Raw genomic sequence first — 14,211 nt, 5'->3', positions numbered from 1 at the left:
GGGGACTCCAGCTCCTTCTCCTCCAAGGCCTCCAGCTCACACGCACGTCAGGCGGACCGAGCCTGTCCGCCATGCTCAGCAGCGGCAGCCCCGGGAGAGGGGCCTCTCTACCCAAAGGGAAAACCAGCGGGACAGAGCCTGCCGAGTGTGCCTTGCCCAGCTCCCGAGGGGGCCCAGGGAAGCCGAGTCCTAGAAAGGGTCAGTCAGACAGGGACGCCAGAGTGTGAGGAGCATGGTGATGCGGGCCTTGGCATCAGACAGGCAGCTAAGGCTCCAGTCACGCCTCGTGGGCGAGGCCAAGGGGCCGCCCGCCTTCTCGGACCACTGGAACCAGGGAGGCAGCTGTGCCTGGCCCCTGGGAATAGAGGACATTTCACCTAGCATGTCGCCGGACGATAAATCCTTCACCCGTGTCAGGCCTCGCGCGCCAGGCTCCGGCAGACGGGCAGACGCGGGTGCTGGTGCTTTGCGTCCACGCGACTCTCCCGAGGTTCCATTCCAGACTGCTGCTGGCCCTTCAGAAGGCTTAGATGCCTCCTCTGCAGGGAACAGCTTTGTGGGGCTCCGTGTTGTAGCCAAGTGGTCATCCAGTGGCTATTTTTACTCCGGAAAAGTCACACCAGATGTCGGAGCCGGGAAGTGTAAGCTGCTCTCTGATGATGGGCCCGAGTCTGGCGTGTTGGGCAGAGATCCTGCTGTGTGGCCCCATCCCCCTGGACACGGACGTGCCCGCCTCTCGGAGGATGGGTATCTCAGGGCAGGAGCGGTAAGACGGCACAGAAGGAGTCTGGAGAGCATCAGAGCCTTGAGAAAGAAGGCCAAAGGAAGTGGTCCAAGCGGATGGCTGTCATGCTGTCCTTGGAGCAAGGAAGCAGACTGCGAGAGCGGTGTGGCCTGGGCCCATGGGAGGCGGTAACGCCCACACCAAGGCAGCAGGCGGCAGCTTGGACAGTGTGGTGGACGGGAGACGGAGACGGCGAGGTAATGTCAACTCCCCAGGCACCCCACCACGTCCAGCAGCAGCAGCGCCACCCCTACCCGAAAGGTCCCGGAGAGCCCTCGTGCCTCCGTGGGGGCCCCTCGGGACAAAGGAAGCTCGACACTCCTGAAGAGGAGCGGCCCCTGCCAAGCGAGGCCGGAAATCTGCCGCTGAGAAGCCTGGTGCGGCGGGGGCAGGAGAGTTTGTGAGCCCCTGAGAGTGGCGACAACCCGGTGAGCTCTGCCCTGGAAGAGCAGAGAGGGCCTCTGCCCCTCACCAAGACCTTGTTTCTGGCCACGCCTTTCTCCTCACCAGGCCACAGCAAGCGACAAGCTGGCTAGCCGCTCCAAATTGCCAGATGGTCCTGCAGGAAGCAGCGAGGAGAGGAGGAATTTGTAGAAGCTCCCCCTTTCAACAAGCAGTACGCAGAATGCCAGCTTCGAGCAGGAGCTGGCCACATTCTTGAGGAGGTCAGTGAAGCCCAGTAACACCGCCCACCAGTGTCCCCTAACTGCGGGTCAGCGCTGTCGAACCCGGAAGTACTTCCTGTGCCCCTGGGATTCCTTCTGTGGCTCCTGTCTGCGTCCATGACAGCTGCCATGCCAGCCAGCTCCAGAATTACCGCAGTTACCTGCTGCCAGCTGGGTGCAGCATGAGGGGCAAAGGAGTCTGGATTGGCACCCCCGTGAAAACCCTTTCCAGAATCTGAAGGTACCCTTGGTATCAGACCAACAGCAGAATTTCCTGGAGCTCTGGTCCGAGATCCTCACGACTGGGGTGGGGGCAGCCTCTGTGAAGCAGCACCATGCATGCGCCCATAACAAAGACATTGCTTTAGGGGTGTTTGCCGTGGAGGTGACGGTCCCCTCATGCCCAGCCTCGGTGCGGAAGTGTGCTGACGCATTGCAGCTGCCTGTGGTGGGACAAGAGTGGGTGACCCAGTGCCTCATTGTTGGGCAGAGAATTGGATTCAAGCAGCATCCAAAATATAAACACGGTTATGTTTCTCACTAAGGATACTTGGTTTCACCGGTTTTATTCCCTGCTGTTGCGGTGATTATGTCTTTACCAGGTTTTAAATGTGTCGTGTGTGCAACTGGATTCCTTGCATGGATCTTGTATATAGTTTTATTTGCTGGGCTTTTATGAAAAAATAAATGTTGAATCTCTTTGGTTGTAGTAAAAAAAAAAAAAAAAAAAAAAAAAAAAGAACAAAGGAGCAGCCTAGAGCACTGGGTGGAGCAGAGTAGCTTTTTTGCGATCCACTGGGTTTTTTTTTTTTTTTTTTAACTAAAGTCAATCTTGTTTTCTTCCTCTCCTCTGTCACTCTTCCTGCCATCCATTTGAATTTTCCTCTTTTTCTCTGGTAAATTTGGTCAGCCCAAGGCACCTAATGCCTTCCTGAGTATAAGGAAGGGTAATTTATTTTTCTATTGGCTAAGTGGACAAACCAAAGGCTACACCTATTACAACATTGGGGATGTTAGTCATGAGAAAGGAAGGGAAACTTTAGGGAATACTACTAAATGCTAATACCTAACGTCATTATGTCTTAAAATATTCCCTTTAGAATGCAGAAAGGTTTATTTTTTCTCAGCATTCCATGAGAAGGCTGTTTTGAAAAAGGATGGAAAGATTTGACACTAATTTAGAGGGTTCTATCAGGTAAGTGAGAGATTACTTACATGATTGCACTGAGAAAGGCATCATGCATAATAATTTAACAAATTTAAAAAATATATTTCCATATGACTTTTTCCCTTGAAGAAGGAAATAGAAACTAATACAGATAATGACTGTGACATAAGCTTCTTGGAGAATGCCAGCCACTCCACATCCAAGAGACAGCTTTAAGTAGAATGCTGTATATCACAGATTAAAAGTATTACTCTTTGCATGTTTCTAAAATGATATTTTAAGAATATAACTTGTAGTTGATATGCATCTGGATTTATTTTGAAACAACGAATAACTACACCTGATGGAAGATTCAGAGGAAACATAACAAAGTGAAAGTTAATAATTGCATAATGAAGGTGAAGGGTAATGTGCCATATATGTGGGGGGAAATTTCCATCTTTCTCTAATTTAGGCTTTTGAGGGATAAAGAACCTTGGGTAGATCTGTTCACCTTCCCACAGAGAAAGGTACATTTTTCATAGAAATTAAATGAGTATAGAGATTTTCCTAAAGATAGAAGTGAAAGAGAAACAAATCAGAGAGGGTGGTATAGTTTTAGAGAGTCCTAAGGAAACCAAAGTTTTCACTGTGGCTTCTGCAATAAAACAGATTTGTCAGGTAGAAGGGCTTCTCTGGGGGCTCAGACGGTAAAGAATCTGCCTGCAATGTGGGAGACGGAGGTTCGATTCCTGGTTTGGGAAGATCCCTTGGAGGAGGGCATGGCAACTTACTCCAATTTCTTGTCTGGAGAATCCCGTGGACAGAGGAGGTTGGCAGGATACAGTCCACGGGGTCGCAAAGAGTCGGACATGACTAAAGTATTAAGCACACACAACCCCGTCAGGTAGAAGGATCAACATGACACCTCGTGCTTCACTCTCTTTTGTTCATCACCTTTTCTGTGTGATTTTTCTTTCAGCTCATCTCTTTTAGCTCCCAACTCAACATAATATCCCTTTATTACTGTTTTGAGAAATCTAGCTGTTCTAAAATTGGCCAAACTTGTTTGAAGAGTTAAAGTACAGTAGTTAGTAGAAGATAATGCTGTTTTATCAGTGCAGTTTTGTCTCTCGATTATTACAATTCATTTTTGTGTCAGATACCTTTGAGGATCTGATTTAAGATGTCAACACTTCTGGGAAAAGTCGACATATGGTCATACAGAGAAAAGTATAGAAAAATACCCGTTGATGCTAGAAGGATAGGAAGAATATCAAGGCTGTCCTTGCATTCTTGAAGGGCCAAGGATTCATGTAAAAAGTGTAGAAAACTCACAATGATCATCTTAGGCATGCCAAAGTTCTAAAATCTTACAGGGTCAAGTGGTGCTGTTCTGAGTACAATATGTTTTACTCCGGGTTGTGGAGCTGATTAAATTATTTAAAATTTATGCAATTTTGTTTTTTCAAATATTTAAGTTGGGGACACATTTATCTGTTTACCGTACCATACATACTATACAGATGGCCACAGCAAATTAATAATGTGAATGTGTTTTTAATCAGAATAGTACTAAAACAATTAGATGATTATTACAAGAAGTAACTTCGAAGGTTCAGCTTAAAAACACTTATTAAGCATGTACAAGAGCATCGAAACATGTATATTATCTATAGTGAAACAGATCACCAGCCCAGGTTGGATGCATGAGACAAGTGCTCGGGCCTGGTGCACTGGGAGGACCCAGAGGGATTGGGTAGAGAGGGAAGTGGGAGGGGGGATCGGGATGGGGAATACATGTAAATCCATGGCTGATTCATGTCAATGTATGACAAAACCCACTACATTATTGTAAAGTAATTAGCCTCCAACTAATAAAAATAAATGACAAAAAATAAAAAAAAAAACCTCATTAAGCATGTACATTGTGCAAGGCATCAGGTTTGAATTTGGGGACAGCAAAATCCTGAAAGCTTCAAAAACTCTATATCTATGAAAGAAGCTAAAGGAAGCTCAGACAATTTTGATTTTAAGTATAATATGTGATAGTATAAGATAAGCTGTAAAAGAAACTCTTAGAGAACTGGAGAATTTCCTTCATCTCAAAGCGATTGCTGATGGCTTTCAGAAGAGATTATTTTTCTTTTTTTAATTAGTTTTTTTTTTTTTTTAATTGAAGGATAATTGCTTTACAAAATTGTGTTGTTTTCTGTCAAACCTCAACATGAATCAGCCATAGGTACTCTTGACAGTTGGGTCTTGAATTTCAAGACAGCATAACTAGAAATAAAATTACAATTAAGGAAGGAAGGAGACTACTGAATACTCTATTGAGTGAATATTTGATAAAAACTCACAATTATTTGCAAGTTAATGATTAATCATGTGTATTTATGGGCTTCCCTGGTGGCTCAGATGGTAAAGAATCTGCCTGCAAGGCAGGAAACCTGGGTTTGATCATTAGGTTGGGAAGGTCCTCCAGAAAAGGGTATGACAACCCACTGCAGTATTCTTGACTGGAAAATTCCATGGACAGAGGCACCAGTTCATGGACTTGCAAAGAGTCAGCCATGACTGAGTGACTAACACACACACACATGTATTTATGATTCTTAATTTATCTTACAAGTGTATGTCCTAATGTATAAATAAAATTGTTCTAGAAATAGACAATTTCAAGAGATTGATAACATACAAAATAAAAGCCGTATACTCAAAAGAGTGGCCACAATCACAGGCCATATTTTCAAGTACAAATCCTTCATGACGGATCACTCATCCAAATGCATAAGGAAAGGATGAGTTTATTGCACTGACTGAAATCCCAAGACACAGTTCCTTGACCATTTAAGATCTTTGCCAAAGATTGCACGGTCTAAAGAGACTATTTTCTAAAATACCAGAAATATTAAATAACTTTGAAATTTTAGAGCAGGGGTTTTTATTTGCAGGAAGATAATATGTGATTCAACTACTTTGAGGAAAAGAAAATCTATTGAGGGGGAGAAAAGCAATAAACAGGGATCATTGTCTGTTTGGTTCATCAGTTTGTGCTTTGCTGGCTCGCAGCTTTCACGATGATGCACTGAAGATACGGGTGGGGCTGAGGAAGGATGCAGTGGGGGACGTTTTCCAAATTATATTTAAATCTGTCACACTCAGTTTATATATTTACCTGCAAATGGTGTTCTTTTCAGCATCATATTAGCAATAAAAACCTAGAGGAAAGATTTTGTTCTATGAAGTGAAGTCAGTGATAATATTTCTTTCCACACATGAAAAAATACTAATTTTTCATTGAAGGAAATGACGTTTCAAAGTTGAATAATCATTGATTTTGCAAAGACAGAAAGCAATTTGAATATAGGCAGTTACTGACTATCTGCTGTTCCTCTTGACTAAAGTTATAGGTTCCTCTCTCTCTTCTGAATATTTGTTCTGTTACAATAATGTGGAGATTCCGGGTACCCAGATAAAACAAATTATAGTGGGGATTACAACCATGATTAGACCCGAAAAGAGCTACCTGCTGACATCTCTTCAAAGGACCTCAGTTCTAAAATGCTTAAGCAAAGCTCTTAAAGTTTAAACATATAAACTATTGAGTGAACACCCCTTGTAATTTACAAGTAAGTTCTGGAACTTCGCATGTTTTGAAGGGTGTTTCCAGAAATGAGAAAAAAGAAAACTGGGATTGCAAATATTTGTGATATTATCAACCATTGGAGAACATTCACTTCTCTCCATTAGTGTATGTCAAGTAGTGAATATCATAAAGTTGTTTCAAAATAAGGACATTATAATTGAAAGTGTTTTATCTTCCTCTTTTCAAGCTGTCACATGTGGAAGGGAATGCACAGTGAAGTGGATCATATTATAGAGTAATAAAAATAAACATTTCTATAAGTAAATATAACAAGCATAATATATATATATGTATATATATATATGAATGATATATGGAGACATATTTAGGGGATGGGACTGGGCTGTAATTTTTACATTTATATTATGAACTTCCATAAGCAGTAAAATATATCCAAAATGCCAACTGATACACTCTCCAAACATGCTTCCTCCCCCCACCCCGATTAAATCAACATGGAAAGTAATTAAGTTAATAAAATGGAACTGTATTTCTTAACTTAGTATTCATTGAGCAAAATTAATGAGAATCATGTAAAATTAACAAACAGTTGCATTTGAAGAGTGCTACAGAAAAGTCTACTTTTCACAATCTTATGTGGGACTCATAATGACCCCATGAATTTGTCATTAAAAATCAAGTGTTGAAGTGACTTGTTAAGAAACCACAACTAAACTGTCCATGATGAAGAATATTTATCTCACTTAAAATAGTCCTAAAAATCACACATCACATCACAAATTAATTCTTTTCTATTTTTTGCAGATTAAGCATTTAACACTCACACCTTCCCCTCACTGATGAAATCATGCAACTGAATAATAATGTGACTGAGTTTATTCTGCTTGGGTTGACACAAGATCCTGTTAGGAAGAAAATAGTGTTTGCCACCTTCTTGATGTTCTATTTGGGGACCTTGTTGGGGACCTTTCTGATTATTGTTACCATCAAGACCAGCAGGGCACTTGGGAGTCCAATGTATTTCTTCCTTTTCCATTTATCCTTATCTGATGCCTGCTTCTCTACATGCATAGCCCCTAGGATGATTGCTCAAGCCCTTCTGAAGAATGCCACTATCTCTTTCAGTGAGTGCATGATCCAAATCTTTACATCCCATTTCTTTGGCTGCTTGGAGATCTTCATCCTTGTCCTCATGGCTGTTGACCGCTATGTGGCCATCTGTAAGCCTCTACACTACACGACCATCATGACTCATCGAGTCTGTGGTGTGCTAATGTCCCTGGCCTGGTTGGGGTCCTGTGTGCATTCATCAGCTCAGATTTTTCTAGTCTTGAGTCTGCCTTTCTGCGGTCCCAAAGAAATTGATCACTACTTCTGTGACTTGCAGCCTTTGTTGAAACTTGCCTGTACAGACACCTATGTAACCAACTTCCTCTTGGTGTCCAACAGCGGGGCCATCTGTACAGAGAGTTTTCTAATGCTGGTGTTATCCTATGCCATCATCTTGCACTCTCTGAGAAACCACAGCACTGAAGGGAGGAAAAAAGTCCTCTCCACCTGTATCTCCCACATTGTCGTGGTCATCTTGTTCTTTGGTCCTTGCATATTTATATACACTCGCCCTGCAACCACCTTCTCCATGGATAAGATGATAGCTGTGTTTTATACACTTGCAACACCTTTGATCAACCCTCTGATTTATACCCTGAGGAATATAGAAGTGAAAAATGCCATGTGGAAGTTATGGAGCAAGAAGGTGGTCTCAGGTGACAAAAGATGAATGGAAGTTTCAAAGTTTTCTTCAGAGTTTGGATTGATCTTAAAGAAGCCCATAGACAATAATACCCTCTTATTGTGGAGTTAATATAACACTAACTCAGAGCGTGAAGATTACTTCCTTTAGTAAAATAGGCAATTTGACCACACATGCTAGTTAGCATTGAGTCAAATATTTGTAGAAGCACAGCATCAGGTACACACAGTCATGTAAGATCATGGTCTTAGCTATTCACTGCTGTCTCTGCCTCTCTTGTCTGTCTAATATCACTGTGGTTTTGATCTACTCTTTTCTTCCCTTGTATTGACTTCCAGATTTTTCTGTTTAACATTACACTCTATGCTTTTATCTACAGCCTGACATATTTTTGTCTCAAAGAGTTTATTTCTTAGATACTGTGATCAAATGTCTGATCATGGACTTTCAAACTTGGTTGTTCTTACTAACTCAGCAGAAATCACCAGGTTCAAATAATAATAGTACATACATATTATAAAGAGAAAATATTTTTTTTTAAAGAAAAATATTTAAGCTAGGAAACCTCTCTTCTTTTTCTTGGGTTACAGTTAAAAATTTTTTTTTGTATATTTGCCTGATTGTTCTAGAAAAGTGACAGAACATTATGAGAATATTCACCCTTTTGTAGTATATTTTACTAAGGGAGGTTCTGACTGTTGGGGTTCCTCATATTAACATTCTTTCTGTAAAAACAACAACAACAACAATAAAACCTTTTTGCTATTAAAATGATTCCTTCTATTTTGAGGGATCTATTAAGTTTTCTCTTGAATCATACCAATTATAACAGTATGTTTAAATATTGGTTTATTATGATTATAGCATAGAAGTTGCAAATTAAGGAAGATATATTTATGTGAGCTTTAAAGAAATCTGGTGCACTGGGTAGACCCAGAGGGATGGGATGGGGAGGGAGGTGGGAGGGGGTTCACGACGGGGAACACATGTAAATCCATGGCTGATTCATGTCAATGTATGGCAAAAACTGCTACAATATTGTAAAGTAATTAGCCCCCAACTAATAAAAATAAATGGAAAAAAAAAAGAATTGTGTACATGTAGTCAATGGTAGGGAATTTATAAATAAGAGTTAATTGAATAAAGAGCATTCTAACCCAGGGGAGGGTATTTAGGCTTTGAAACATAGCTATACCACATATATGAATTGTTTAAGTGAGTTTTTAACAATATAGGAAGTAGAGTATCTTAAGAAAGCCTAAGCTATTTGGATGAAAATTAAATGTATCCAGTGGAAATGGATATCATCTTTCACCATTCATTATCACTGAAGTCTCTAATTACATGGTCATTAAGAAATTTTATAATTTGTCTGATTTCTTATTTGCATTTTCATCCATACAGAAAATTCAATACGAGTATTTTTGCTTATTTGGAGCTTCTATTTCTATTTACATGTTAATAATTTTATTATGAGCACAAAATTTGTTTTACTTTCATTGTACCCAGAAGTTTATATTCTCTATCTTGAGAAAAATATCAGTGTGGAAATGGAAACTTGTGAATTCTGCAATGAACTCTAGACCCTTTCTATACATATCTTTTTTTTTAGATTCTGAGAATTTCAAGGCTAATCTTTCAGTTTTTATTAATCACATCTGCTACAGTAAATAAGTCATCTGTGCTATGATACAGATGCTAGCTAGTTTGGTGTTGCAGAATTCTCTTAGCTTTTGCTTGTCAGTAAAGCTTTTGATTTCTCTGTCAAATCTAAGATCCTTGCTGGGCAAAGTAATGTTGTTTGTAGAATTTTCTCTTTCATCACTTTAAATAGATCCTATCACTCCCTTCTGGCCTGCAGAGTTTCTGCTGAAAAAACAGCTGATAGATAGCCTTATGGGGGGTTTTTGTACACTGTTTTTTTTGCTTTTCCCTTTCAGTTTTAATATTTTTTTCTTTGCATTTGCTTTTTATTACTTTGGCTAATATTGTTTTGGTGTGTTTCTCCTACAGTTTATCCTGTCTGGGAGGAACTGTCAGAGCTTCCTAGACTTGAGTGGCCATTTCCTTTCCCACATTAAAGAAGTTTTCAAGTATCATCTTTTCAAATATCTTCTCAGGCTCTTTCTTTTTTCCTTCTTCTTCCTGAGATCCCTAAAATTTGAATGTTAGTGTGTTTACTCTTGTCCAGAGTTCTCTGAGATTGTCTTCAATTTTTTTTTTCATTTTGTGTTTATTCTGCTCCTCAGTAGTCATTTCCACCATTCTATCTTCCAGCTCAATTATTCCTTTTTTAAGCCTCAGTTACTCTGCTATTGTACTTTTCATCTCAGTTATTGTGCCATTCTTCTCCACATGTTTTCCTTAGTCCTTCTATGTTTTTATTGAACATTTCTTGTATTTTCTCAATCTTTGTTTGCAATCTGTTTTTTTTTTTATAATATTGGACCATCTTTACTGTCATTAATTTTTTTTCTCATGTAGTTTAAAAAATATAAGAATATATTTTCTCTTCATATATTTGGTTTTGTAGGTTTTTACCTTGCTTCTTTGTCTGTAATATATATATTTTTCCTTGCCTCTTTTTTTTTTCCGCCTTTTTTTGATTGGGACTGTGTTCCTGTCTTACTGATTATTTGGCCCAAGGTTTCCAGCACTGGGGTTTGCAGAGAGTTGGGTAGAGCCAGGTCTTGGTGTTGAAATGTGGACCTCCAGGAGACCTCACTCGAGTTAATATTCTCCAGTCACTCAGAGGTTCCTCCCATGTGTGTGGGTGTCGACATCCCCACCACTGTCATCTAGGCTCCCTACGGTGGGGAGATGCAGAGTCTGCATTCTCCTTGGCTCCACCTCAATAAGTGGATTACCTTTTGCTATTGTTCTCACTGTATGTCTTCTCTAATAAACTTTATGTGCGGGTGAGATGTGTGTATTCTGTATACTGTGGTACCCTTAGCAGCAGTTATAATGTTTGTTTGATTTGGAAACATCAATTATATTTATTGACTAGATGAATGACTTTAGAAATACATAAATAAGTTGAAAAAGTTGCGTGTTTCAGGTATACTAAGTTGCCCTTCTAAACGATCAAACCCACAGAAGCAACGGGACATGAAGATGTCACAGAATTTACCCTCCTGGGGCTCTTTACTGATGAGAATGCGGAAGTTGCCGGCTTCGTGCTGTTTTTACTTTGCTGTATTGCGATCCTCTCAGGGAATCTGCTCCTTCTTCTCACCATCAGGGGCAGGCGCCTCGGTGAACAGCCCACGTACTTTTCCTCAGATTTTGTCCTTGATGGGGGTCTGGTCCACCTCCACGGTGGCACCCAAATCGATCACTGACTTGCTGGCCCAGCAGAAGGCCATCCCCTACACCAGCTGCATGGCCCAGATGTTCTGTGCCCACTTCTTTGGAGCCACTGAGCTCTTCATCTTGGTGGCCATGGCCTATGACCGCTATGCCGCCATCTGCAGACCTCTTCACTGCATGGTCATCATGAACAGACAGGTGTGCTCTGTCCTTGTGATGGCTTCTGCTGTGGGAGCCTTTAGCCATTCTCATGCAAGTATTATCATTGGACTTCCTTCCTGTGGCCCCAATCAAATAGACCACTATTTCTGAGATGCATTCCCTTTGCTGAAGCTGGCCTGCACGGACACTAGACTGCGGGTGACTGCAATCATTACCACCACAGGGGGTTGTCCGTTTTGACCTTTGTTGCCTTGGTGATTTCTTACATCATCATCCTGGCCTCCCTGAGGACTGGCTCATCCGAGGGCCCCGCAAAGCCCTCCCCACCTGTGATTCACACATCATTGTGGTCTTCATGTTCTTCTTGCCCCTCATCTTCACCTATGTCCCCACGGCTGATTCTGTCAGGAACGACAAGGCCTTTGCCCTGTTTTACACCATGATTGCCCCCATGTTCAACCCTCTCATCTCCCCCCTGAGATACGCAGGCATGAAGAATGCCATGAGGAAAGTGTGGGGCCGAGATAAACACTCTGCGGGAAAATGAACATCTGGCTGTCCTGCCCTTTGCAGGATCTATTTTATCCACACAATCGTTAATGTTGACAAGTGCAACAGATACGGAAGGAGCGTGTGCTGTCATTCAGAGCTGCAACCCTGAAGAGTGAAGCCCCCTCAGCCTCTCTCCCTCTGTCCCTTGACTGAGACTGCCCACAAGGGGAGTGGATCAGATGCGCTTCGGGTCCCTTCCAGCTCTGACATTCGGGAGCATTCTGTTCTTTGTATTCCCTGACATGACGAATGCATTTAAGCACTTTTTTTTCAGGGAAAGTTGTGAAGACTGCGTGATTGGCTTTTCTGACCTCTTTCAGGAAACAGATAATCTTGAGTGAGACAGCTCTCATAGAGCTTTCTTAAAACACTTCCATTTTATTTTGAGGTTTCCACTGCAATAATTTCCAAAAAGCAATGCCAAAGGTTTTACAAGTGTTGTATAATTTTTTTACATACAAATCCTGCATCTAAAACAATGTATTTGATATAATTATCCTACTTACACTACAGTTACAGAAATTGTAAGTAAAACTTAGTACCTTATTACAGGTAATTAAAAGTCTTGAAAAATGAGCAATTCTTTTCATTGTTATAAATGCATTTCTATGACCTTATTTATCACTGTATTTAAACAACCTTCATGAGTATATAAAACTGATGTTTTTCATAAATGTGCAACATGGAATATGTCCTATTCTGTGAAATGTCATGAGCTTAAGAAGGCATAGAGGTGAAGAAATGGATGCTCCTGGGATGCATTTTGTTAGTCCTCACCCTCATCATGCTAACAATGTACTTTGATGGTGTCTTCCATTAGTCAAACTAGGTAAATCTGTCTTATTTTCCCTCCATCAGGTTTTCATTCTACGGAGAAAAAAGGTGATTAGACTAAGAAACAGGTATAGCCAGCTGACAACTAGGGCTTAAACTAAAATCGTTTTTGGCACATTCAGGTGTTTCCTTAATTTAGACAAGAGTCTTCAATCTTCATGAAGTTTGAAGAGAATTCTGAGGTCAGGATTCTGATCTCAGACATCTCTTAAATGTCTAAGTGACTTAGTGAAGTCGCTTGGTCGTGTCCGACTCTTTGTGATCCTCCAGAGGATCTTCCCAGCTCAGGGACTGAACTCAGATCTCCCGCATTGCAGGTGGATCCTTAACCGTTTGAGCCACCAGCTACACAGTAGGACCTTGATTGTCCATGCGTTGATTCTTGGAATGCACATGAGTGGTTCTCTTTGTCTTATGTCATCTCAGGCTTTCCTGAAAGCTACTTTAGTTTCCCTCCCAGCCTTCAGAAAACTGGATGAAGACAGAGCAGAGTTTTCTGAAATGTCTTGTCTACAGCATGTGAGCCCCCAAGTGAATACTCTCTGAGGCAAGATAAGATAAATTTGGAAAGTAAACAACCAGAGGAACAGGGACATTACCCTGGACAGTGGCTTGACAGTCTTTGCTTTGGATATGTTTACAAACACCTTTGGGAATATAATTGCTTAGAGCTTTCAAAGACATTCATTTTTGCTTAGTTGCTTAGTTTATATTCTGTCCTTCCCAACCAAATTTTCTTCAGGCATAGGTATAAAAGAGATGATACCCAGGACCTAACTGTGATTTCCTGAGGGATAAAGACACACTTCTTTCATTACTGATAATTTTAGTGAATATTTTAATCCTGCTTCCCTTGTAAACCTGTGGAAAATTTAAGATGTATTGATTTTCCAAAATATTTTACAGATATGTTTGAATTACTGGTTTTATTCTCTGTATTAACTTCAGATTTTTTATACAAGGAACAAATTGACAGAGTAAGTATCTGGGGGAGGAATTTTCTAGTTGCATCCTAGAACTAACCTGACAGCCACTCAGGTCTGATGTCTGTGGCACTGGTTTGGGTACTGTCCCACAGCCATGTGCTAGCTTGATTCAATGCTGTATGTTTGTTTGATATAGTTTCTTTCTAAAAGCTATTACTTCTCTTGTAATGTGATAATTTAATTACTATACTAGCATCACAGCATGTTTAATTTTAATCATGTGTCATTTAAAAGGAAAGTTCTCTTTAATAACGGAATTAACACATTCTCGAGTTGGCAATGCATTTCATTGCGCCTCATCACCTTGTGTGCATTTTCCCTTGTTACTTTTAAGATAAGACCAAATTTCAACTTGAATATCCATAAATATGAGTAATTCTCCATTTAAAGCATCTGCCATTTTAAC

The 14,211-nt window shown here is 40.8% G+C and overlaps 1 protein-coding gene and 2 pseudogenes across 1 annotated transcript; all 3 read left to right on the top strand.

The window, feature by feature from the left end:
• Positions 1-1,993, top strand: LOC136174447 (TP53-binding protein 1 pseudogene; annotated as a pseudogene).
• A 5,060-nt stretch (positions 1,994-7,053) lies between these two features.
• LOC136174096 (olfactory receptor 4C16-like) lies at positions 7,054-7,986 on the top strand. Its single transcript, XM_065943926.1, has one exon. It carries the CDS (start codon positions 7,054-7,056, stop codon positions 7,984-7,986), a length of 933 nt encoding a protein of 310 aa, XP_065799998.1.
• Positions 7,987-8,132: 146 nt separating this feature from the next.
• Positions 8,133-11,980, top strand: LOC136174445 (olfactory receptor 4P4-like; annotated as a pseudogene).
• The last annotated feature ends 2,231 nt before the right edge of the window (positions 11,981-14,211 follow it).

The sequence above is a fragment of the Muntiacus reevesi genome, chromosome 9, assembly GCF_963930625.1.
Source record: "Muntiacus reevesi chromosome 9, mMunRee1.1, whole genome shotgun sequence".
NCBI lineage: Eukaryota > Metazoa > Chordata > Mammalia > Artiodactyla > Cervidae > Muntiacus > Muntiacus reevesi.
Note: the sequence above shows the minus strand (reverse complement) of the source record. Positions and strands in the feature narration are given on the sequence as shown.